Source organism: Arachis ipaensis, chromosome B4, assembly GCF_059453495.1.
Source record: "Arachis ipaensis isolate K30076 ecotype BB chromosome B4, ASM5945349v1, whole genome shotgun sequence".
Lineage (NCBI taxonomy): Eukaryota > Viridiplantae > Streptophyta > Magnoliopsida > Fabales > Fabaceae > Arachis > Arachis ipaensis.
The window spans coordinates 4641093-4668700 of NC_142439.1; the positions used below are offsets into that span (position 1 = coordinate 4641093).

Here is a 27608-nt window from a genome sequence, read left to right on the forward strand (position 1 = left end):
AAAAGAAATCATATTGAAGTGAATCCTCCTCACTTGTAGTTGTAGTGGTCATTTATAGGCTATGTTTGATTTAAAAATTTAGAGATGGGTTAATTAAAAGAAAAATGACCTATCTACTATCTAGTAATATTTATTTTGGTACGTAACATTTTTTTTTTAAATTTCTTAAAAAATATTTTAAGAATATTGATTAAAAATATGCAAATATAAATTCTTTTAATGTATTTAATACATAAAAAAAATTATATTTACTTTATACTTTTTTAAAAAATTTGAAACACTTGTTACCAAGAGTTTAAAAAAAAAAATTATATTTACACAAAAAAACAACCATAATATATTTATGTAAAATATACGTGTTTTTTACATAATTATAATATATATTTTATATAAATAATTTGTTTGATGATTGATTTTTTGTATATATATATAAAAATTTAATTTTGATATATTATCAATGTAAAATAATTATACATATTATTAAATTATGTAATGTCATATCAGTAAAAATGATTATTTTTTATATTAATTACGTAAACAAAAAAAATAAATGTGATTGTACAAGTTGTGTAAAAGAAATTAAAATTAAACTCTATATATAATATGGTTATTTAAAAAATAAAAAAATGAAAAAGTGATTGTGATTAACATAAATATAATTGTACAAAGAGTTAAACAGAATAGTAGTATAGTGCATTTGTCTGATTCTTGTGTATACAGTCTCATTACTTTGATTGGAGTCTAAGGTTTTCCATGGAAGCTTCTTCACTTGATAACAGCAGCACACACAGTACCAATTAGAGTGAACAACAATAACTCAGTTTTCATTTCATCTGAAAAAAAAAAGAGAAAAAAAAAATGAAGTAAGAGAGTAAAAGACCATAGTGGGAGAGAGAGAGAGAGAGAGAGAGAGTGAAGGAACCAAAAAAAAAAAAAAAAGTAAGAGAGAGTGAGATCCACCACCACTCCCCACATCATTTGTCTCTCTCTTTCTCTCTCTAAAAACCATTACTTTCTTTCTTTTCACTGATCTTTGAATCTGGTAAGAGTCTAAGACCACCCACACAACTCACCCTTAACTGTTTCAATTCAACTTTGATTCTCTTCCATATCCAAAATCCAAAAGCAGAAAAAAATAATAAAAATATAAAAAGATTAAATTTTTAAAAGACCCACCTTCAAAAGAAAAACACACTCACACTCACTCACACACAATACACAAAAACACTGGTATTGTTTTCCTTTGACTGCACCACAAGTTTGTGGGGTGTCTCCAAATCATTGCTCCTTCACTTTTGTCTGCAAAAGTTGGGGTCTTTTGAATTAGCGTTTCCACATTTCAAGCTTCCTTTATTTTTTTTTCTTCCAGGGTCAGTGTGGTGGGTGAATCATGACTAGGGTTTTTTCTCAGAGCTGAGGAGTGGTTGTTGGTGTTGTTTCTGGTGGAGCAGCTTCTTTGGATGGCGAGAAAATGAGAGGGAAAAAATGTGGGTTTGGTGGAAATGTGTGTAATGAGTTGAGGGTATGAGTAAAGGAGATATTTTGAGAGATGGGGTGTGTGTTTGGGAGACAGTCATCACAAAAGTCCGGTGCGGCGGCAGAAGGGGAAGCGGCGGCGGAGAGGAGAGAGAGGAGAGAGGAAGTGAGGGAAGCAAAAGCAGAAGTGGTTGTTGAGACTCAGAATGGTGGTGGTGGTGGTGGAGAAGAGAAGAGGAGTTCAAGGCAAAGAGGTGAGAGGAGAAGATCTTCAAAACCAAATCCAAGACTGAGTAATCCACCAAACAATGTTCATGGTGAGCAGGTGGCAGCAGGGTGGCCCTCTTGGCTTTCCAAGGTTGCTGGTGAAGCCATCAATGGATTGACCCCTAGGAGAGCTGACACTTTTGAGAAGCTTGATAAGGTGAGAGGATTTTATTTTTCTTAAGTTTAATGTTTTCTGTTAAAGTGTGGGAAGCTTGGTTGTTATTTTGATTTGATTTGATTTGATTTGATGATGGTGGTCATGTTTTTCTTGCTATTTGAATTTTGAGCATCTGTGGTTTTTCTTTTTAGATGTTCTTCATTGTTCATTTCATTAAATGAAGGATGTTGATGTTATGAATGTGTTGCTCTTTGCCTGCAGTTGGGGATTCTTTAATCCAAATGAATTACCATATTGTTTATGTTGTTTGATTATTTTGTTAATGTAATCAAGAGCAACACCTAAAATTAGTAATATATGAAAAAAATGAAATAAAAAATCATCACATTACTTGCTCTCACTGGCACCTTACTATTTTTTTCCAATCAGATTGGGCAAGGTACATACAGCAATGTTTACAAGGCTAGGGATACTTTAACCGGAAAAATTGTTGCCCTAAAGAAAGTCCGTTTCGACAATTTGGAGCCCGAGAGTGTGAAATTCATGGCCAGGGAGATTCTGATCCTGCGTCGCCTGGATCATCCCAATGTCGTCAAATTGGAAGGTCTAGTGACTTCTAGAATGTCATGTAGCTTATATCTTGTCTTCGAATACATGGTGCATGATTTGGCTGGACTCGCTACAAATCCAGCGATTAAGTTCACAGAGCCTCAGGTATTACTTTATTTAAGTGCTAAGTACATCTTTTGTTGCTTGAAATATATGATTAATTGGTGGTTTCATAAGGTGGGCCTTTAATATCTGATCATATTTGTGTGTGTTAAGGTTAAATGTTACATGCAGCAACTATTTTCGGGGCTGGAACATTGTCACAACCGTCATGTGCTGCATCGTGATATAAAGGGATCAAACCTTCTTATTGACAATGATGGAGTTCTTAAAATTGCTGATTTTGGATTAGCATCGTTCTTTGATCCTCATCACAAGCATCCTATGACCAGTAGAGTGGTGACTTTATGGTATCGTCCTCCCGAACTTCTTCTCGGGGCCACCGAATATGGTGTCGGAGTGGACCTTTGGAGTGCTGGCTGCATTCTTGCTGAATTGTTGGCCGGAAAGCCAATTATGCCTGGTCGAACAGAGGTAATCTCTACTGTTTATTACATTATATGGGTTCTGTAGTTGCACCTTGAGAGCAGTCTGTAATTTACTAATCTATGTTAGAAGGTTTTGCTCTCCATGGCTTTTCTACTTTCACAACTTGACTTTGTGATTTGCGCTTCAGATTTTGCTGGTAATATAATATGCAATTCATGCTTCGTAGGTGGAACAGCTACATAAGATATTTAAGCTATGTGGTTCTCCTTCTGATGAATATTGGAAAAAATCAAAGTTGCCACATGCAACAATTTTTAAACCCCAACAATCGTACAAGCGGTGCATAGCAGATACTTTTAAAGATTTTCCGCCGTCATCCCTTCCACTTATTGAGACCCTTCTTGCAATCGATCCAGCAGAGCGTCTGACTGCCACTGCTGCATTGCATAGTGAAGTAAGATAATAATTGAGACTATGGAAGACTAACACTTCTGCTAAAATTGCTTGATTGGTCTCTCTCTATGATGTTTCATTCTTAAATTATTCAACAAAATTCATATGTTAATGCAATAACTATAAATAGCAATTTTATAGTGGATTATACCATGTTACTAGCAACTATCAACTTACAAAATACATTCCTTTGCTTTTTAATAACTGTTATTTGAGTTTTGAATTGCCATCTTTTGGATTTTGAAATTGACCATGAACAAAGTTAAAATGAATTTATTGATGGATGAACTGCTGAGCACCTATTTTTGTTCACACTTTTAATCAACAAATTGGGTTGCTTTTTTCCTGGGAAAATCATAGCAATGTAAGGATCCAAGTTTGACATTATTTGCTTCTCTTTTGCAGTTCTTTACAACAAAACCTTATGCTTGTGATCCCTCAAGTCTTCCAAAATATCCTCCCAGCAAGGAGATGGATGCAAAACTACGTGATGAAGAAGCTAGAAGGTTAGCTTAAGTCACTTTTGACATGATTTCATTGATATGTGATAGAAAAATTTTGAAATTTTTTTAGTGAAACTCCCAAATTTCTGACGAAACGTTGTTTTCGTACAAATTAACCTGAAAGCTTGCATGTTATTTATGTCTTGATCATGTTATGATGCGGTTTTGCTTATGTTTCTTTTTACATCCATATAAATATCCATCTTTTAATTCTATTTCTGCCATGTTGCATTTTATTTATTTTGCTTTTGTTTCTTCCTTTTACTTAGTTGAGGGAGTTTCTCAGCATGTATGTATAGAACTTGGAACATGTTTATTTAGTTATCGTTCACCATCTTTACTTTCTCTCCACCTCCTCCTCATACTTCATCGAGTAGAAGATATTTCTTTCAAAGATGAGAAATTGATGATTCAGATATGACAATATTTAATTTCAATATGTCATGACTGTAGATTGAGAGCAGCTGGTAAAGCTAATGCTGATGGTGTCAAGAAATCCCGACCACGCGATAGAATTGGCAGGGGAATTCCAGTTCCAGAGGCTAATGCTGAATTGCAAGCAAATATTGATGTATGTCAGATAAGGCATCTCATTCTCTTTAAAATTTTGCCTCAGTATTAATTTTCACTGTTTGGCTTATAGACATGAAACTTCTGAATTTATGCTTCATTTAGTTTGTGAAAACTGGAACCTAGTACTGAACTACAACAACAACAACAACAACAAAGCCTTGTCCCACTAAGTGGGGTCGGGTACATGAATCAAACGACGTCATTGTGCTCTGTCATGTGTCATGTCTACAGAGAGATCATTTACATATAGATCTCGTTTGACCACCTCAGGAACCTAGTACTGAACTAATGGGAAGAAAACTCTCTAGAGAATATTAGGTCCCTAACTCGCATTTCGTCGATGATCAGTTGCTTCCAGTTCTTGATAGCAGTTCTAACAGTTTAATCCTTGTCACAGAGACGGCGACAGATAACACATGCGAACGCGAAGAGCAAGAGTGAGAAGTTCCCGCCTCCCCACCAAGATGGAACTCTAGGCTATCCATTGGGTTCTTCGCATCACATGGATCCGGTATTTGATCCTCCCGACGTTCCGTTTAGTTCCACGAACTTCTCACAACCGAAATCAAGCATGCAAACGTGGTCTGGCCCCTTGGTAGAATCTGCCGGCGGTGGTGCACCGAGAAGAAAGAAAAAACACGGTAGGTGACCGGCCGGAGGCATATCGGCATATACACTCAAAAACATCTCAAAGGAGGACTCAAAACACACAATTGTGTGAGGATTCAAAGAGAAAGATTCTTGTAGTATAACACCAAATCATTTTTTAGGAGTATCCATGAAGTTGGTAACAAAGCCACTAGATCAGAGGTTTATTCTCTATCTTGTATATCTTACTAATATTATTATTATTTATTATTAATTTTTTCCCCCTTTAAGTTTTAAAAGCTTAATTAGGTTAGATGAACATCTAATAAAATAGGTTTTGGAAACCTTGCTGCTATTTACCTTTCTCCCTAATTTTGTTACTTTTTCAAACCATTTCATTTTTCATTTCACCTCTGCTTATCCAGAATCATGTGAATTGTGCAGTACTTAATACATAGTTTTCAAGCTCTGTTATTTCTAAATATGAATGAATGAATGTTTTCCATTATTTTCCTCTGCACCTTGGAGTAGAAACTAAGAGTTAGCATGTTAAAGTGGAGCTTATATCAAAATTCAACATGACAAAGTGAAAGTGACATAATAAACATTTTTTTTCTTTATTTGAAAGTAATTTATCTATCTTAATCATCACTCAACCTATTACAATCACCTTGCATGGGAGAAAATAAAGTGTTACATTGGGATCTAAACCGTGGTCAATTTTACTTTATTTTTCCTTCTTTTTGATCACTCTCTCTCCTTCATTCTTCTTCTTTAACTCTTTTTTTTGGTGGGGTTTTCATATGGTCAAATCAATGTGCTCAATTCAAGTGATACAAGGGTGTCTAGGACCAATTTGAGTTACCATTCTACATCAATTTTTAGGAAAATTTTCAAGGGTGCCGTCGTTTTAGTGTTTCAGTGATTTTTAACCGTTGATTTTAATTATAAAAAATATATATAATATATATAATTAAGATCAACGGTTAAAAATCACTGATATATCGATACGACGGTACACTTGAAAATCTTCCCAATTTTTATAGGTACACAATATCTTTCCAATGATGAATAAAACAAACTTCTCCATCTCAAATTTTGGTGCTATTTCTAGTTCATCATTAAAATAAAAATGTACCAACATTTATGGTCTCTCCCTAAGTATTATAAAGAAGGGTAGATTGAAGAAAATCTGTTGTTGAGTTTGATAGTTAGATTCCAAACCTCTTTATATTTAAGCTTTTTAGGTTTGTGTATTGTAGGACACGTGGCATCTATAGAGAATCCCAAGTACTAATTTTGGTCTTATCAACCATTCAATTATTTGGTGCACCCATATCTTATATATGTTTTGTTCTCACTGGAGTTGGAGAGTGCAATAATCGAGTTATACCCTAAGGATGAGGCCCCAAGGACCTCCACTTCCTCCTGGAGGGCCTGGGCCTCCGGGCTTTCCCGGCCCACTATCCGTACTTGGCAACTTCTTCAATGGGCTATGTAGTGCCATATCTTCTTGGTATGTAACATTTTTCCTTCTTGCTTTAATTAGCATTAGTCAATATCTAATCTATAAATGATGATTTAGATAGAACTTTAAAGAAAATTAGAATATACTACTATGATTATGATTTATGAAAGTGGAAATTATTGAACATTATTTTCCACAATGTTTCCAATTTTTGACACAGTTTCTACATAGTTTGCTGTTGTTGCTTGCTACAAGAGTGTTTTGGTGGGCCAGCTGAATCGCCACCTCCCCCGCAGACTCCGCTGCTAGCTCCGCCTCCACCTCCACCTCCCCCTCCACCGGCGCCACCTGTACCTACACCGCCACCACCCGGACCTCCTGGCCCTGATTTTTCTCCTGCTCCTCCAAATCCTTATGGGCCTCCTGGTCCTTCAGGCCCATATGCTCCTCCCGGGCTTCCTGGTCCTATTGGCCCACCTCCTTATTAAGGAAGTAATTTTTTGGCGGTCCATCATAACTTATAACCAACAGCTCCTTGTCCAAAAAAAAAACGGCTCAAAGAAAGAATAAATACAAGAGAAAAGGACAAATAGGTCCCTGACTTTTTGTCCCGCGGACATTTTCGTTTTTTACCATTGAAAAATACTTTTAAGTTTCTGACCTTCACAAAATTTGGACGGATCAGTCTCTCCGTCCAAATGCCTCCGTCAGGGACTGATCCATCCAAATGTCTCCGTCAGGGACTGATAAGTCCAAGTTTTGTGAAGGCCAGAGATTTAAAAGTATTTTTTAATGGTCAGGGACCTATTTATCCTTTTCTCTAAATATAAATGTTTCTACATTTTAAATAATAATAATTTTAGACCAAAGAGCTTAATGATGTAACCAAATTATGGTGATTACATTGCCATGAGAAAACCCCTAGTCTAATGCTTGTTTTATGTTATTGTTTAGATGATTATTAGCATTATTAGCATACGAAGATAATATATAACTTTGCATGTGATTGTATCTAAATTATGTCATTGCAATTTCTTGACTTTAGTTAAGATATTCAAATATTTCTTCGACGACTAACAAATTAAAAACGTATTTATGACGTAGGAGCACACGCACAGTTGTTTTGATAACTAAAACAAATTGTTTTACGCACATTGATTAGAAATAATGCAAGGTAATTAATTTTTCCATTTAATTGGTATGGCAAATAGAGCTTAGAAAGCGATGGGTGGTAGAAAGTAGAAACTGGAAATAAAGTAGTGCTTTTTCTTTTAATTAAAAAACAATAGAAGAGTAAAATATAAAAATCAATCCATCATTCAGATATTTTATTATAAAAAAATAAAAAAATAAAGATAAAATAATATTATCGTGTGGACAAGTACAGGTCATAGTCACATTTGAATGATTGAATTGGGTCAATTATTTTGCGGTGTTGTCCCAATGAATGCATATCCACATGCACCACGTATTTCTTATGATTTTCAGGGTCATTTTATTATTCAATGGACACTTTACGTCGTGTAAGAAATTGAAATGTCAAAATATTAGCCTAAAAATAAATTTGAATTAGTTTAGTAATTAATTTATTAATTTATTTAAATAAATATTTAAATTTAAATTTTATTTTGTGTATATAATAATTTATTGATCAAAGATAAATTTTTAAATAGAATTTAAAATCGTAACGAATTAAATTTTAATCTGTCAAACTAAAAGATATGGTGAGAAACAAAAAAAAAATTAGAAAAACTTTAAATAAGTTCGATGAAATTATAGCTTACTTGATAAATGTTAATATTCTAGTCACTAAACCAACTTGGATTGGTCGAGTGGTCAGTTCACTCGTCTGCTTAAGCAAGTGTCGAGAGTTTGAATCCTGTCTTGTGCATGCAACGACTCATTGGCCAGCGGCAGATCCTTAAATAGAGCTTAGATCTGCGACAGATTAGTCCTTAATCTGTCGGGTTGGGGAATACCGTTTGGGTAAACACAAAAAAAAAAAAACATTCTAGTCACTAATCTTTTATTTTCTTAAATGTTGTTTTCTTTCTTAAAAAAAGAGTTAAGTTCTAAAGTAGTCTTTGAGATTGGCGCCATGTATCAAAATTATCTATGAGATTTTAATTGCACCTATTACATCCATGAAATTGGTAAAAGAGTATTACGTTAGTTCTTGATCCATTTTTCGTTAATGACTTGCTGATGTAGACCATTAGTGACACATATCACTTTATGTTTTGGCCACGTGTGATAGTATGATGACGAGTCGTTCAGTTACACGCGGCATACTGATATGAACGGTTGTGTCAAGTGTCATAATAGAGGTAAATACTAAGTCAGTATCCGAAAGATTTTGACGCTGACAAAATAATACCTGACTTTTGTTATTGACAAAATAGTCCTTAAATGATTTTAAAATTTGACAAGTGTGTCCCTAAGTTTGCCGGAGCACATTTCTGATGAGAAGGCTGCTGAGGTGGCCACCGAAAAATTCAAGGTAAAATTTTTAATTAATTAATTATCCAGAATCTAATCCCCCCCCCCCAATCTCCCTTAATCCTAATCTCCCTCCCTTCCCCCTTTGAACCCTAATCCCCCTTCCGCAACGCACTCTCTCACACTCTCAATGCACTCTCCCAAAACGACAGTAGAGCTCAACCTTCTCAGTCTCACAGAGTCGTTGTCACTGAAACCGCACGGTCGCCATCTCGTCATCGGCTCTTCTGCGTCAGCCAACTCCTTGTCATTTGTCTCCTACTCCGTCGGCGTCACGTCGTCTGTGCGCCTTTACCGCTGTCGCCTTGCCTAAACCCACTCTCCGTCGTCCCTGCACCTTCACTGTTATCTCATCAATATCACCTCGTAGGTATGTGCTTCACAGTGGCTCGCTTCCCTTCTTGTGGTCAAACATAAGAACAGACACACATAACAGCAGCGTCTTACTCATCGGCCTCGTTTCTGTCACCTCTGCTCGCTGTCCCACCACCAGTCGCCGCTCGTAGCTGCTCGCTGTCAGTCGCTATCCTACCTCCTCTGTCTGTGTTCCGTTTTAACTCCACCGTGTCGTGCCTCCTTTGTCTCTTATTCTTCTGACCTGGTCTAAATCTGCCTCTTGTTTCTGTGGTGTTTGTGTTGAGCTTTATTTTATTTTATTTTATTTTTATTATTGTACATGAATCTGTTTGTATTTTTCTAAGATTTATTGTTATTAATCTTTTTGAATTGTAAATTAACCTACAAATTTGGAACAATTCATGATTGAAAAAGTGAGAGTGTGATAGGGAGGGAGGATCTTTTGCTAGATTAGGGTTCAAGAGGATTTCTAAGTTTACGGCAACTCATGAGTGAGAGAGTGCATTGGAGAGGGCGGAGGTTAGGATTCAGAGGAGGAAGGGAGGGGGGGATCAGGGTACAGAAAGGGGGATCTTAGACTTTTCAGGTTTGATTGATTGATTAATTAATTAATTAATTAAAAATTTCACCTTGAATTTTTCGATGGCCACCTCAGCATCCTTCTCGTCGGAAATGTGTTCTGGCGAGCTTAGGGACACGCTTGTCAAATTTTAAAATCATTTAAGGACTATTTTGTCAATAACAAAAGTCAGGTACTATTTTGTTAGCGCTAAAATCTTTCGGGTATCGATTTGGTATTTACCTCATCATGATATTATTTGGCCATATGTCAGTTTGTGCCACGTGTCACAATATTGTTCGTTCACATGTCATCATTATAAATATACCAAATTAGTTTTTGATTTTGTATTAAGTGACTCATTTTAATCTATGAAATTGAATATGGTATATCAAATTAGTTCCTTCACCAGTTTTTTCTATTTTTTTTTGTAAATTTAAAATTCTCAATATCTTTAGATGTACTAATTTCAATTCTATTTTTTCACATATTGTTTAAATACAAGTACTTTTATAATATATTTTTAAGTTTTTAGTTTTAATTATATAACTTTTTACAATAATTTAATATTGATAAATTTTATAATATATAAGTATGTTATTTTTTTAAAAAAAATTATATGATTGATTAAACATATTTTTTTATTTTAATAAAAAAATACGTATTTTTAACAAAAAATCAATAATCAAAATACATATTTTTTATTTTTTCAATTTCTATAAAATACGTAAATTTTAGGCTTCAACAATATGCATTTTTTTAATCAATTATATAATTTTTTTTATTAAATAACATAACCATTATTATGAGTCCTACCTAAAATTGGTTATGTGCAAATAAACTAGACCAATTTAGTATATCTGCGATAATGATACAGTAAATTATACATGGACAAATAATATTGTGACACATATCATAAAATAATATATAGTCAAATAATATTATAATACGTGACAGAATAATTGTCTACATCAACATATCCCATATCATTGATCAATTCGTTATTATTTGTCAAATCATGAAATAGCACGTGTCATTAACGATTCACATCATCAAATCACATTAGTACAGAGACGGATCCATTCATGTGGGTGTGGAGGCAAGCGTCTCCACTACAATTTGAAATTTTATTGAGTAGTATATAATAATAATATTTATTTGCCCCCACTAAATTATTAAATTTGACCCCACAATAATTTTTTATTCAACTTTCGACACTTGATAGCCAATTTGAAAACTTCATATTAGATATGTCCATTATAATGATTAATTTTCAAATTTAAATAAGATTCGTATTCTTTCTTAGAGATTGACTCAAAAGAATATTATCTATACATTTATGTTTCTTCTTTTAAAATTAGCTTTAGTTTTTTTCATAATAACTACACTAATCGAATGAACTTTTTTAACTATGAATATCATTAAGAGCTAATTTGTATGAAAGTTGAGTTTTAAATAATTGTTTAACGACATATACAAAAAAAAGACATTTTAATTATATTGTCAAGGTTTCAAAATATGAAATATAAAAAATTAAATATTTTAATTTGTAATTAGATATTTTAAAACCTAATCATATTTTACAATAACAAAATATAATTATAACAACAATTATGTTACGTATACATAAAATAATCACTTGTACAGAACAAATCTTAAAATATAAATTTTGAAATACAAAATATATATTAAAAATAAGTTAAATGATATATGTATTTATACACAAATTTATAATAGATAATTTGATAGCTAATTTTTTATGTAAATATAATATTTTTATTATAAAAATTATTATAATATTATATATATTTTGTCTTTACTATCAAAATTTTTTGGATCCGTCACTCTATCAACATGCTATTTATGAAAAATAGGTTAGAAACTAACGTAATACATTCTTGCTAATCTCAAAAATATACATAACTGTTGTTATTAAAATTTGAAAGACCGACGTCAATATCAAAATTCACTTTGAGGTTAACTCCTAAAAAAATTGTTTGGTTGAAAGTGTACATAAAAAATTAATTTAATTAAACGGAACTTCACTTAACTAAATTTTAGTCTAAATAAAATAGTAAGGTTACCCTTTTATTTAAAAGAACAAAAACATAGTCCCAGACTATTAATTAATTATCAAAAAACAATACTTTATTTTATAATAACTTTTACTTTATTAGTGCAATAATGATGTTAAGAGGTATGTTAGTAATCTCTCTTCTACAATTATAATAACAACAAAATATGTGTTTCATTCTTGTCAATTTACATGTTTCTCAATAATTTTCTGGGAAGATGCTAATCAACTGGGATTTCAAAGAGGAATTGACATGAGCAATTAATTCAAGCTTCAATCATTGGGTTTGAAAAATAATTACTTGTGGAAATTTTCTTCTTTATTTTTTTTTTTGTTTGTAACTACTCCTTAAAAAATTCACCATATTATATGGATACCAAAAATCAATTATCTATCTACTACAATCATCATATTTTAATCAACTTTCATAAACAATATAACAAAACTAAATTCATATTTATAATTAATTTTTATAAACAATATAATGAAACATGATTCATATTTATGATCATACACTAATCAAATTAGATTAATACTCATAATTACATAATGGAGGATTTTTTTATTCATATAAAAAATCTGGTTATTTTCCACTATTAGAAAGTTTAATTATTTTAATAGTTAATATTATTCTATAGAAAAAAATTACTCGTAAATTACATACAAATATACATATTTAGCAGTTAATTTTTAGTATTTGTATATATTTTTATTAAAATTAATACCATATATAAATAATTTTTTAAGAAAAATAAACCATCAGATCCGGCTCAAAGTTGCTTATGAATTTCTAGACTACTATTACTTGTTAAATTATTCATGTTTTTTTAACTAAGAATACAATAAGTTTAATTTATAAAATTAAAGATTATGGTGAAGTATATTTTTTATTCTTAAAATTTGTCAAAAGTTTTAGAAATATCTCTAAAATTTTATTTTGTTTCGATTTTATTCCTAAAGTTTTCTATTTAAATCAAATATATCCCCGACACTTAAATTTTTTAAAAATTTAAGACTAATTCAGCAATAATGCATAACAATTATCTCTAGTTTGCTTGTGTTGATGGTTATTCTTATAAAATTGTTACTGAATTAATCCTAATTTTTTTAAAAATTAATTGACAGAAATATATTTAATGTAAATCGAAAATTTTTTAGATAAAATTAAATAAAATAAAATTTATAATTATTTTTAAAATTTTTAACAAATTTTAAAGATTAAAAAGTATACTTTTTACACTGAAAAATTATTACGATTTAGGAATTTAAGAGATTAAAACATAAATCTACTAGAAGCAACGTGTTTATCATGTGGCCAGAACATTGATTCACCAGTCCATAACGCCTTCAATGCTCAAAGTTGGTTTTAATCAATTTCGGGTGGCCACAAAATGACAATAAACTCTTCAATTTTTCCGGCTATTATAATTCAAATTCCTTTTCACAAATAATAAAATTCTTTGGAAAATAAAAAGAACAAGACAGAGTAAACCTTGCACAACAATAACACTTTGTCAAATACTTGGAAGCATGAACTCCATAATAATAACTTCTAAGCAACAATTAGTAGTAGATAGCAGCAACCTAACATACTAATTAAAAAGATTAATTAATTCTGTCAACATGGTTTCAATCTCTTACCACTTTAGAGCTATAAATCTTCCATTAAAAATCACTTTAATTATCCACAAAAATAAAATATAAAATTTTGGATTTTTCTTATTAGATAATGAGTTAGACAATTTTTCATTTTAAGCATTATAATATATTACATATTTACACACCTAATAATAAATTTTTTTTATCCATTACTTAACTAAGACAAATTTTGAATCCAAGTGTATCTATTTAAAACAAAGATCATAACCACTAAACTAAGATTAAAAATGTTTGGATTTTGAACATGGCAAACTTGGCAAGACAAGCAAGGTCCACATAAAAGATTTCTCTCATATATGTTGATATGGTGTAGCAATAAAATATAAAAATTTTATCAGGAGTTTTGTGTAAAGGGAAGGAGCTTTTAGTTTTTGTTATCCAAGAAATAAAAGTGCATGGTTTGATCCTAGTCATAGAAGAGTCAGAGAGATTCCAAAAAGAGAACCTAGACAAATGATAGAGAAGAATAATGTTATACATACAAATTTTTTTTATTAATTAAGTTTAATTAAATTAATTTAATATAATAAAAATTAATTATAATTAATATTATTTTAAATTTTATTATTTAATTTAATTAGATTTAATTTATAAAAAAATTTGGATGTGTAGGTTACTTTATTAAAAAAAAAAAAGAGAGATCCACATAGACCAATGAATTGAATCAAAATCTGATGGCACACCACACAACACACAGCACATAAAAAGGGAGTGTGAGTCAGCACAGACGCAGCAGCAACCAAAGAAGCATATCTATGGTCCACGTGGCATGTTAATCCACAACCTATCATTCAATCCGTGAACCCAAACACCAACGCCTTCTCTTCTGTCCCTTTGTTTTCATACACACCCTCCCCCACCTAGCTACATGCATAGTACCATAGGATCAAATTTTTCTAATATAAAAATTTGTTAAAAAAAAAATCATAAACTAAATAGTTGCTGTTAATTAATTATGTATATAAATTGTTTGGGAAATAGTTATTTTTTTAATTTATAATTAAAATTTTTTTGTTAAATATGGCTTATTCGGTTATTTCGGTGTATTTATGTATTTTTAGAGACGATAATAATAGTTGCCATTGTTAAATATAGCTTTTTATTTTTAATTTATAATTTAAAATCATTGAAAAAGTCATGCTTGTTGTCTGTGTATTTTTGTGTATTCCTATATATTGTTTATAGATCTATATACTATTTAGAGACGATGATAATTGATTAAAAACGCAAAATTGAAAAAACTTAAAAGGGAGTTCGCCGGGAGATTAGGCGAACTTGCCAATTTTTATAGAGCTTGCCGGGTCTGACGAACTTATTTAAATGCAAAAAAAAAAAAAATCGTATTTGAAGAATTAAAGTCCAAAAATTACGTGGGAAGAAATAATAAATTTTTTTATTTTATAAATAAAAAAATTCATGTATTTGCTTGTTGAAAAATACTAATATTAAAACGATATTTATTATAGGTGTGGACTTAGCGAAATTATTTATAAAATAAGAAAGTAATGTTTTAATTTTATGTATAATTAAAATTATAAATTAATTATAATTACAATTTTGCCTTTTTATTTTATCAACTTATTTAAAAGAGTTTTTCACTAGTATTATTATATATTATTACTTTTCAACTTTAATTTTCATTATCTACTACTAGCCGAGTAGCCATATATGCCACTTGCATTCTCCCTATATTTATGGGATTTGCCTACACAAATTATAATAATGCTATATAAATAATATGAACAAATTAAATTTATATTTATAATAAAAATATGAACAAAAGTACGTAAAAATTTAGTTGCTAATTTTTAATAAAATTTAATTAATATATACTTTAAAAATACATGTTAAAGATTATAAATTTAAAAAATTATATTAAAAATAAAAAAAATTTAAGTTTTTAATATATTTATTCTGTATTTATTAAAAAAAATTTATTAATAATAATCTTATTGTACTGTATTAGGATATATGACTATATATTTGTATAACTTTTTTAATATTGAAAGATTTTCAAGTATACCGTCATATCGGTGTATCCGTGATTTTTAACTGTTGATATTAATTATATATATATATTATATATATTTTTTATAATTAAGATCAACGGTTAAAAATAACTGAAACACCAATACAACGATACACTTAAAAAATTTCCTTTAATATATTCAAAACATGGTTGTAATAAAAATTTGTACAAATTGTTAAACCAATAATTCAATCAACAGTTAAATGTGCAATATAGTCTATTAGATTTGGATAGGATAATGAGGGTGTACACTCACTGTTACAACATTTTTGTGGTGGATTTTTAATGTTTGATAAGAAAGTCTATCCAACTAGAGTTAAGAGTAATATATAGTACGACTATTTCAGTATTTTGTAAATTTTGATTTGTTAATTTGTAGATAAGATTTGTTTGTAATTGGTAAAATAAGGAACCTTTAGTTTCAATTTTAAATTTTTTCTATTTTTAAAAGTTGTAAAAGGAAAAGGAGGTCAAGACAACAAATCAGTTTTTTGTTTTGATTTAATACCAAAATAAAACAGAAAGCAAATATGCCCCAACTTTTATTAGCTACCCTAAGTACAACATTAACAATAATTAAACTTCGTTTTGTTAAGTCACCGAAAAAATTTTATTTTGTTAGGATTTTTAAATTTGTTATATATATATATTTTTTTTTACCAAAGATAAGAGATTTGAATCGCAACCTCTTAATTGAGTATGAGAAAAATATGTCATTTGAGCTATTATTTATTGGCTTAAATTTGTTATAATTGTTAGGGATAGTGGAGTTAATTGCATGAATCCAATGTGAAATAAAACATTAGGCGTTAACTCTATATTCATTATCAATCTTATTTTTATGTTTAAAGGAATAAATAAATTTTTAAAAATTTATATTTTAGATAGATTAATTTTAAAAAAATATTAATAAATTTTTTTACAATAATATAGATAAATTAGTTTAAATTAAGATTTTTTACTATAAATATGGAAACTAATTTAAAAATAATGAGTTTACATCTATTATTTTAAAAAATTTTATTAATATTTTTTAGAGACTAATCTATTTAAAATATAAATTTTTATATTTTTATTTGTCACGTTATTAGGGTGGCAATAGGATGGATTTGGGCTGGTTTTGGTCCTACATCCAACTCTGTGACTCTGTCCTACAATAATCTGCATAGATCCGACCCATTTTTACATGCGAATAGTAAAAAGTTGAACTTTAACTCGTTTTATTATTATCTGCCGTTATAATTATTAAGATCTAATAAATAAAATTAAATTTTAAAATTTATATAACCATCACATATATAACATAAATTAAAATAAAAATTTAAATATAATATAATATCATTAATTATTTTACATATATTATATATATACTAGAACGACTAGGAATGGGTATTACCTAAATCCAATCCCATCTCATTCAAAATTCCGTCTCACACAAAATTCGCGCCCTCAAAATAGATAATTACTATGAATAGGAGCGGAATGAATACCTGCAGATTCGGTAGTGTTGCTAACCCTAGGCGTTATTCTATTTTTATTATTTCCTTCCACATTTGTGATATTCAGTTATTCAGTTACCGTAAACAAAGTAACATTATTCTTTTGGATAAAGTATGCAAATTGCAATTATGGGATAACTGATAAGATTCATGGGACTGGATCGGAATCTATCCTCGTAAGCAGCATGGACACCAGCTTCTGTTTATGATTACATAATTAAAAATATTTTTTTTTGCTAAATAACTACTTTTAGGATATTAATTAAGACAAGGTTATTATTGTTAAAAATTCTATTTTTTTTGATAAACATATTACATTTACAAAAAAAGCTCAACTATTTTTTACAAAACTACTATTTCTATTAATCATCTTAACTAATACTCTTAAAATACTTGTTAACAATTTGTTAAACATATATCAAATTTGTTTTTTTTTTAAATAGAATATAACAATTTAATTAGGTTAATAATTTTGGATAATCCAGCCATGTGTCCAACTCATGAATTGGCCAATAGCTAGTGCCGACCACGCAATTTTTTTATTCTCTACTGTATTATATTATTATAATATTAATTAATTTATTATTGTTTGGTTCTTAATATTCATAATTTTCTTTCTTTAGGGAAAAAAATAACAACAGTATTATAATTATGCGGTTCAATTTTGGTTTCCTATGAAAGGGACACGTGGCACATTCTTACGCCAGCTTTTGTCTCACGTTTACCGGTTTCAAAGAAAAAGCGCGTGTGCGAGTTCCACACCTTTATATATGATGTTACCCCCAATTCTTCTTTATCCATTTTCAAAATCTCTTCTTTCATTCAGATACTTCATTTCCTGTGTTAATTATCTCGGAAATTTCAAGTGGATTTTTCTGATTCATTTTTATTACGGTATATTTCGTTCGGTGTGATTATTACTAGGGTTTTTGCTGTTGATCATGGAGATTTCGGTGATTGGGAGCTCCCAAGCTAAATTGGGAATGCCCGAATTGGGAAATAGGGAGCTGGGTTTTATTAATTTGAAGGATGGTTTTAGGGTTTCGAATGATAGGGTTTGTTTCGGGAAAAATATTAGGTGGAAGAAAGCTGGGATAAGATTCACTCTGAGAGCTCTTCAGTCTGAACCTGTTCAAGCGGAGAAGCATTCTGGTGCTGGTAGAAGATCCAAATCGGTAAGTTTTTTCTGTTTTGATTTGCATGCTGGGTTCTGTTTTTGGTTGGTGAGAATCTTGTGTGGAAAAATGGGATTTTTATTTGGGTTTAACCAAGGAAGAAGCTTTTAATTAATTAAATAGTTCTGTGTTGTTCTTGTTTTGACCTGATTTTTCTATATATTGTTAGCTTTGAATTAAATTCAGAGTATGTAAATATTTGTGTTGAATTATTCAACAACATCAGCCACCCAGCTAGATGAATAATAACTTAATAAGTCAACACAAATTAGTATTTTATGTTATTTTATTTGGATGGGTATGGTTTTCTTACATTAACCTAGATTTTTTTATTAATGAAAACTGAAAACCATGAGAATCGAAGACTAGAGTGTTTTGTAAGGGCTAAATGTGGATAAGATATTCTCTCTTCATCTGGATTTTATGCTAATCAGTAGAGCTATCCCTGTATAATATATTGTTGAAGTTCTTGATATGATTCGTTTGCATCATTTCAAATCTCATGTTACATGTTGGGTCAAACTAAATGCATTAGGTGTTGTTATATGATGTTCAAGGTCAAGGATTAAAAAGAAACTGACATGGCTTAGATAATATGATGCAGGATGGTGTAAGATTATTTGTGGGTCTGCCTTTAGATGCAGTTTCTAAAGACTGCAATTCACTAAACCATGCTAGAGCAATTGCAGCTGGTTTAAAAGCTTTGAAGTTATTAGGAGTTGAAGGTGTTGAGCTCCCTGTTTGGTGGGGAATTGTTGAGAAAGATGCTGCAGGAAAATATGACTGGTCTGGCTATCTTGCTATTGCTGAGATGGTTCAGAAGGTGGGTCTTAAGCTCCATGTGACACTTTGCTTTCATGGATCTACAAAACCCAATATCCCCTTGCCCAATTGGGTTACCCGGATTGGCGAGTCTCAACCCAATATTTACTTCAAGGATCGGTCAGGACAGCATTACAAAGAGTGCCTGTCGCTGGCAGTTGATACTCTTCCTGTTCTTGATGGGAAGACTCCAATTCAAGTGTATCAGAATTTCTGCGAGAGCTTCAAGTCTTCGTTCTCTTCCTTCATGGGCTCTACAATTACGGTAAGACTTTTGGATCCAACAACTATGTGATCAAATATCCAATTTAAGATTAGTATGTATGGTGACAAGGTTGTAATCAATATCTTTAAATATTGCAGGGCATATCGATGGGTTTAGGACCAGATGGCGAGCTACGTTATCCATCTCACCATCATCTCTCAAGTGATGGTAAAACTCAAGGAGTTGGGGAGTTCCAGTGTTATGACCAAAACATGCTCAGCATTCTCAAGCAGCATGCTGAAGCATCTGGAAATCCTCTATGGGGGCTTGGTGGCCCCCATGATGCCCCTACCTATGATCAGCCACCGTTCTCCGGTTTCTTCATGGATGGGGCTTCTTGGGAGTCTCCATATGGGGACTTCTTTCTTTCATGGTATTCCAAACAGCTTATGGCTCATGGAGATAGCATTCTTTCATTAGCTTCTTCGACTTTTGGCGACACTGGAGTGACAGTATATGGAAAAGTCCCTCTTATGCACTCTTGGTATGGAACTAGATCCCATCCTTCCGAGCTAACAGCAGGGTTCTATAACACGGCTAAGGGGGATGGGTATGAGCCAGTGGCCGAGTTGTTTGCTAGGAACTCATGCAAAATGATACTACCTGGAATGGACCTGTCCGATGCATACCAGCCAAATGAAACCCATTCAAGCCCTGAGTTGCTTCTTGCACAAATCATGGCAGCTTGCAAAAAGCATGGCGTGCAAGTTTCCGGTCAGAATTCATCCGAGTCTGTAGTTCTGGGAGGTTTTGAACAAATCAAGAAGAATTTAGGTGGAGATAATGTATTGGACTTGTTCACATATCAAAGAATGGGAGCATATTTCTTTTCTCCAGATCATTTTCCATCATTCACTGAATTTGTGAGGAGCCTTAATCAACTGGAACTGCACTCTGATGATCTACCAATTGCGGGAGAAGAAGAAGGCACTCAATCTATGATTACGAGCCAAGAATCAAGCGTTAGCATGCAAGCAGCCTAAGCATTATTGTTACTTTGTGATGTTGATATTCTCATGTATATATACCAATTTATTATTCCTGCAACAGATTTGAGGACAGCTTATTTTGTAAGATGAGTGAGTGAGGTTGCCTATTTATTTATAACCTCAACAAGCCTAGTTCCGTCACAATTATGTGTCTTGTAAAATAGTCAAGGTGAATGGCAAATGACCTTGCTAGTCAATATATTATTATTTAGCTTAAAAACATTTTATATGGTAGAAGTAGTACTTTATCTTCACTAATGTGGTTACTTTCTCTCTCTCATTCATAGTGTGTTTGATTTTGATGTGATCTTCACTCTGATACAAAATCTTTTTTCACCTCAACATTTTGTTGGATGTATTTTTGGGGATTCAAATAACATTGCTCTACTGGGAAGGTGAGGAGGGAGCAATACTTTTATAAAGAAGGGAGAAGCACTTGTGATAGCCATGACATGGCAATGTTATCCAATGAATTAGACTTAAATTTAAGGTCCATAACAATCTCAATCTATTACAGGGAAGCTTATAGAAGAAGAGAAGGTTGCAGATGAACACTGACTCAAGAGAGTCAGAGTGAGAAGCACCAAGAGAAATTTTTCTGGCCTGTCTCTCTGTAGGTAGCAAATAGGGGTGTCAAATGGACTAAATGGCCAACCCAACATGGGTAACCAGGTTAGACCCATTAAAGATTTCATTTTTACAAACCTATTTTTGGAGCAAAAATCTGCCTATTTAAAGTAGTTAAAACAGGTCATCCTGATGGACTCGACTCATTTTGAAAACCAAAGTTTGTCTGTCTCCCCATGTCTTTCTTATTTGCATGTTAACTGCTTTTATTGATGTTTTGATAAGCATAATGTAATGGTTGTAATCTGAACATGTTGAATAGTTGCCTTTCACAACAATATATTATTAAGTAGCCAACTACATAATGAAAAGAGCTGAATTCTTTAATGCTCTTGATAACTCATTGCTATTTCTCAGTTGTAACAGCTAAGAATTTCTAAGGCATAACATCAAAGTAGAGGAAACAACTTTTTGAAATTGTGCTCTTGCACACTTAATATGTTCATATGAGAGGATGAAGTCAGGGCTATCCAAAGTTGCAGCAGTTACTCCTACTAACATAATAATCTCAACAGATACCACCACTGTATTGTATAAACAACCAAATGGAGGGCAAATTGTAAGGAAATAAAGAGTTAAAAAAAAAAAGAATTAAATTTATTTACATGGAGAACTGGATTCAACATTGGAACATTACAATTTCATCTGATGTTGTGACCTTCCCCAGAAGCTTGTGATCCCAGGAACCAAGTGAAACTCATCCATTCAACCTCAGTTTCAACACCAACCAACAATCACCTTTACCAAACGGTTTTCTAGAGATAGATTCCCACCAAGTGGGATTCAAACCTAGCTTCTCCAGCATCATAGCAATATCAATATGGCTGAGAGCTGGAAAGAACAAGAAGCAAGCACATCAATTAGCAAACTGAAAAAACCTAGACATCAAAGAAAGCAGTACCCAGAAAAAAAAATTTCATGCAACAATGTTCTCCTATGCAGTAATTGGTGGACATGGCTAAACCCATAAACCCTAAATTATTATATTTAAGTTGACAGAAAAAAGTTAGACAATGCTCAATTGTTTTTGTTCATTAGATAAATTTGGTCACCATTATTAATACCAGAAATAGGATAATACATAACAAACCTCCCAGCCGGGAATTTCATAATATTGGCTACAATAAGATAGTAGTAACACTATTAAAACTCCTTTAGCTTCTCTGTCTTTCTATTTGTTTATGTATCATCTCAGCCATATTTGAGTTTTTACATATTGGGGTTTGCTTTCAAATGTGTACCTGTTCAAATGTCATTCACATGCAATCTTGGTATCAAAGCTGCTGAGGCAGATTGCAAATGCCTGAAATGCTGAGATAGGATATCGATAATCCATTGTAAACAGATCCTTCCCAACTTTTCCAAATTGGAGTATGATCTTATCATGTTCTGGTCCAGCAGGTCCATTTTCTGGGGAAGCCACCAGCTGAAAGTTTTTAACCGAAGCAATTGTCACCCGCCCATGAAAGTTCAAGCACCAACACTGCAGCTGCTCGTGCCACCTGGGAGCCTTGTTTTTTAACACCAGAACCCCATCCTTTTGATCAGCCAGGGGTCCAGAAAGGGAGTTGTCAACACGATTTGACCTCGATCGAAAAAAAGGGAATGTGGGGAACATATCTGCATTGCTGAGGGAAAACTCGGTCTGTGTAGGGGCCACCCCTCCCGGTTCAATTGCTGAAGCAGGAAGGGAATCCATGATGCAGTTCATTCTCCTAGGCCCCCTGCTTGCCATATTGAGGTAGATACACAATAAGCAAATAGATTTTCAGCAAAATCTTCCACTACTTGGATAAAATGTTTTAGTTTAAGAATTGAGTTAATTCAAAGAAGAACCTATTATAGTTGCATAGTACATAATGCTTACCTAGAGCCTAGCACATTCAATTCATATGATATGTGAGCCACTGGATAATTGCCTGTAGGAACCTTGGGTGCAACTTGTTTTAAATTCACCAGCCTGGTGGAGCGACTTTTTGTAATCTTTGCCCGGGCATGGGGAGGCTGCCCATCATAGATTGTGAACTTGGTTCCGAGAAAATTTGATCTTATTAAAGGGGAAGAAAAAGGTGTAAGTATTCACACTAATAAGGAAGAAAATAATGAATTCTCACGTTTCATGAATAGAAAAATCACCTCAGTTTTCCAACATAGGTGTTGCTTCCCTTTGACATGTCGTCTGCATGCAGAGAGATGATATAATCTGTGCAGGTGGGACGTCTGCATTTGCGTGCAGCCAAAAGGAACTTGCCATCTTCAGATAGTGCTGAATTGGAGAGAAAATGGCCAAAGAAACATACACAGTTAAAGAGTTAGAATCTTTAGATATTAAAAGGGAAAACAAAAACATAAAATGGAAAAGGTTTTTCAAGTGTTTCAATGAAAGAAACTAAAAGTTTTATCATATACTCACTATTAGATAAGCTAAGATACAAATAGTATGTTTGGGTGGACCGGTTGCGCCTTATAAAGCACTGGAGGAGATGCTCCCTTGGACCAGGCTGCAAAAGTTATTCGCCAATCAGAACGAGTTAAAGCAATGCCACTGGGAAAAGGAAGACACATAGAATTGCTCGGCAATAAAAAAGACAAAACGGTCGTCGCATTCGATCAACAAGGCTTTCAAAAACAAGGGAATCTTTAGAGTAACACCTTAGATAGAAAGCATGAAAGTAATTAATCAAAGCATTCCATTACAAAGAGCATCTTCTACCTACTCAATTTGCAACAAGAAGAAACTTCCACTTTTACTTTTTGGCTTGATTTGTGAATTGTTATTATATTATATGACAAGAACAAAGAAATCTCTGGCAAACTAGAAGTTAATTGAATCAAAATGAGCCGGCACAAGAAAACATAGCTTCATGTAAAGATACAATTAAGGCAAACAAGTTGCCAACAGAAAAAGAAAATGATAATTCCCAGAAGCTACAAAACATTGTCCTTTACCATATCTTAAAAGGAAACTACAGAGTAATTTCACACACAAAAAATACAAAGTACACTGTGAGTAGGAATCAAGCATCTTCTTTTCTAATAGCATATAGTAATTCCATCCGTAAGCAATATCATTTAAAATAATAATATTAATAAGGCATATTATAAGGGTTTTGCTAAGCGCACTTGTTAACGATAATTAAAATAAGCAATTTTTAAATTTTTTTTCCTTCAATACATGCACTACAAATGCATTAGCAAGTTTAATTTTTTGGATTTTCAATAAAAACTTTTCGCAAATGACATTTGTTAGCCAAATCATATTATATAATCTTAGCACAAATTCCGCTAAATATGTTGCAATAAAATTTACAGAAAATCAACCATCAATTGTAAAATTATGATCAACAACCCCCCCCCCCCCAAAATTAAACCAAAATTTAAAAAAATTAAAACACTGAAAATAATTTTTTCTTAAAATAAAAAAAAAAAAAAAAAAACACATTTTTTGGCGAACCCCATTAAAAATTTCCATCGAAGAAAAAGCAATTCCAAGTTCCAAGTCGTTCTAAGGTTGAATTGAACTTGAGAGGAGCAATTGAAGAACCTACGAACCTGTTTAACAGAAATTGGGAAGGTCAATTTTGCTGATAGCTCAGGAGTCTTAACGATCTCTTTAGTGATGTGTCTCCAGCTCCGGCAAACTCCGGCGCACGCCACCACGCTCTTCCTCGGCGGCCACGCCGCCTCCGACGCCTCGATCCTGATGAGCACCTCTCTGAGCAGCTCCTGCGGCATCTGCGCCCAGCAACTCTGCCTCAACCCATCGTCGGAGATCAACTCTGAAAGTGCTGAATCTTCTTCCATGGAAGACAAGTCCTGAACCACGCGGTGAGAACGAGACCTCATGTCTTGGATTATGCTCCTTATCATCGTCGAGAACCGTTGTTTTGTTTACCCAACAACCGCAGATCGGTGATTAAGAAGAGAAGAAGAAATGGGGTGGAAAAAGTTTGAAGCTTTTTTATGGTGGGTGGAGTGAATCAATGTGGCTCTGTGTGTGTGTAAGAATAAGAAAATGAAATTTAAAAAAAGAAGAAAACAATGGGCGATTTTTAAGCTTGATTAATTAATTAATTATTTTTTTTCTTTTTCTTCTTTCTTTTGTGGAATGTAAAGTTGGATTTTTCTTTTTTTTTTTAATATAAAAAAAATGATTGGTTATTTGGCGATTTTAGATACGATTATTTTAGAATTCACTGTTTTAGAGATATATTCTTATCTTATATGAAAGGATTAGCCTTTAGAATTTATATAAGTAAATGAGAAAATATTGTAAACTAATTTTTGAGAAAATGACAAATAGGTCTCTGGCTTTTTGTCTCGCGAATATTTTTGTTTCTGACCATTAAAAAATATTTTTAAATTATTGACCTTCACAAAACTTGAACGAATCAGTCCCTCCGTTCAAATGCCTCTGTCAGGAACTGATCTGTTCAAATTTTATGAAGGTTAGAGACTTAAAAGTATTTTTCAATGGTTAAAAGTAAAAATATCCGCATGACAAAAAGTCAGGACCTATTTGTCTTTTTCTCCTAATTTTTTTAGTTAATATGTATTTTTTACTTGTTAATTTTTATTCGTGTACTATTTTATTATTTTGATTTGTTAATTAATTAGAAAAAATAAGTACTCTAACAAAATAATGAGTTTTGTCAATAAATATTTCATATTTTAATTTAAGTTTTATCTTTCTTTCTTTTTTATTTTTATTTTATTTTATTTTATTTTTGGTTGGAAGTTTACATATAAGGAGGAAAAAGCACAAATGATATTTCCACCAACTAAGAAAGAAAAGGTTCAAATGATAAGGAGTATAAGACGACAAATGATTTATTTTTAATTATAAAATAAAAAATTAATTATTCTAATAATGTTCTCAGGAATTTTAATTTTTGGGGAAACTATATGTTTATATTTCTAAATATTGATAACTTAGCTTTTTATATGTGACTCTTGTGTGGTGTGTCAATTATATTATAGTATATTAAAAATTAATTATTTATATAAAAATATATTAAAATATAAATAATATATAAATTTATGTATAAATATATATTAATTATTAATTAATTTAGTGACCAATTTTATATATAAATAATATTTTTTAATACAATCATGATTTTTTTAGAAGTCACAGGGCATAAGCTAAGTTGAAGGTAGGTTTGGTTAGGTGAGAGACTCAAGGATCAGGTCCTAGGACTCAACTTTTGGTTCCATCTACTTATTATTATTAGATCCAATAATATTTCTGAAATAAAAATTCTTAAAATAGACAAGAATCTTCTCAATTGATTTATTTACTAGAAAATATTTTTTATTGTATCATTTCTTTTTGGCAACTAAAGTAATAATTTGCATAATCTTTAAAGTGATGGACATCTCAAGGGAAAAAAGGAAAGAAAATCTAAGTGGTAAAAGATATTATCACTTTCTTTTTAATCATGTCCATTTCTTGTCTTTGTTTTCTTATTATATCAATTCTTTTTCTTTTTAAAATAATATTTCAAAATTTTTAATTAACATTCTTTTTAAGTTGTTATTAATTTTTTTTGGATAATTATTTTAATTAAAATATTATATATTGTTATGTTATTCATTTTATTTTAATAATGTTAAAATGAATAACAAAGTGCTTAAATGTAAGTTGATAAAAATAATAATAAACAATGAAGCACTTAAAAAATTAGATTATTGTGTTTATGAGTTGCTTTCATTCAAAACTATACTAATAAAATTATGAAGATTATATCTCCAAATCAATATTAATAATATAGAATAACTTTTAAAAATATTTTATGTTTCTATTGAAGTTAAAATTTATGGGGCATTTTAAACATGCAAGTAAAGTGGCAGTAAAAGAAACTTTACTTTTCATATAATTTAATTCATTATTTTTCTTACCTTCTTATTAACTGAAATTTAAGTGCAGCCCTATTTTGTTTAAGAAAACAGAAAACCAAAAAGAAAAAAAAAAAAAGTGGGCCTTGGAATATTAATTTTGATATTAACTATTTAATGTTAATATAGAAAATATTTTATAATAATTAAAGTTTTGACCAATTTATGTAAACTGACTGTTTAATTTTTTTTTTCTCCTTTTTTTTCTTTTTTTTTTCTTTTTTTTTTAACATTTTTTTCTCCTTCTCTTTTATGTTATGCGTTATTTGTACAAAATTTTTCTATATTATTTTTAAAATTTTTCTATAATAATTTTAATAAAATTGTAAATTATTTTCGTATAATTTTTACGTTGATTTTGAAATAATTTTTCTATTGAAAATGAAGATTAAAAAAATAAATTGAAAAGTAATAACTTTTTAACCCTTTATTATTTAAAAAAAAACTTATTCACTTAATATTTTCCTGAGTTCTAATAATAACAATGGTATAAATCTATAATATTATAATAAAATAATAATATTAAATTATGCACATATTTTATCGATCGTTATCATTTTATCAATTGTTGTAGCATCTTTCATGATAATAATAACTAGTTCATCCACAAAC

The 27608-nt window shown here is 31.3% G+C and overlaps 4 protein-coding genes across 4 annotated transcripts; 3 read left to right on the plus strand and 1 right to left on the minus strand.

Moving 5' to 3' along the window:
* Positions 1-774: 774 nt before the first annotated feature.
* On the plus strand, positions 775-5430 carry LOC107638516 (putative serine/threonine-protein kinase At1g54610). The gene is made up of 8 exons (XM_088483914.1): positions 775-1042; positions 1370-1900; positions 2291-2575; positions 2687-3004; positions 3186-3413; positions 3818-3918; positions 4369-4486; positions 4886-5430. Exons 2-8 carry the CDS (start codon positions 1550-1552, stop codon positions 5135-5137), a joined length of 1653 nt encoding a protein of 550 aa, XP_088340040.1. The 5' UTR covers positions 775-1042; positions 1370-1549; the 3' UTR covers positions 5138-5430.
* A 954-nt stretch (positions 5431-6384) lies between these two features.
* Positions 6385-7561, plus strand: LOC110262399 (uncharacterized). Its single transcript, XM_088485703.1, has 2 exons — positions 6385-6592; positions 6765-7561. Exons 1-2 carry the CDS (start codon positions 6477-6479, stop codon positions 7030-7032), a joined length of 384 nt encoding a protein of 127 aa, XP_088341829.1. The 5' UTR covers positions 6385-6476; the 3' UTR covers positions 7033-7561.
* A 10364-nt stretch (positions 7562-17925) lies between these two features.
* On the plus strand, positions 17926-20725 carry BMY3 (beta-amylase 3). Its single transcript, XM_016341833.3, has 3 exons — positions 17926-18395; positions 19000-19482; positions 19581-20725. Exons 1-3 carry the CDS (start codon positions 18162-18164, stop codon positions 20463-20465), a joined length of 1602 nt encoding a protein of 533 aa, XP_016197319.1. The 5' UTR covers positions 17926-18161; the 3' UTR covers positions 20466-20725.
* A 781-nt stretch (positions 20726-21506) lies between these two features.
* LOC107638518 (tubby-like F-box protein 3) lies at positions 21507-25311 on the minus strand. The gene is made up of 6 exons (XM_088483228.1): positions 24651-25311; positions 23512-23599; positions 23235-23364; positions 22966-23145; positions 22340-22822; positions 21507-21929 (listed from the first exon to the last, which is right to left on the minus strand). Exons 1-5 carry the CDS (start codon positions 24966-24968, stop codon positions 22351-22353), a joined length of 1188 nt encoding a protein of 395 aa, XP_088339354.1. The 5' UTR covers positions 24969-25311; the 3' UTR covers positions 21507-21929; positions 22340-22350.
* Positions 25312-27608: the final 2297 nt, after the last annotated feature.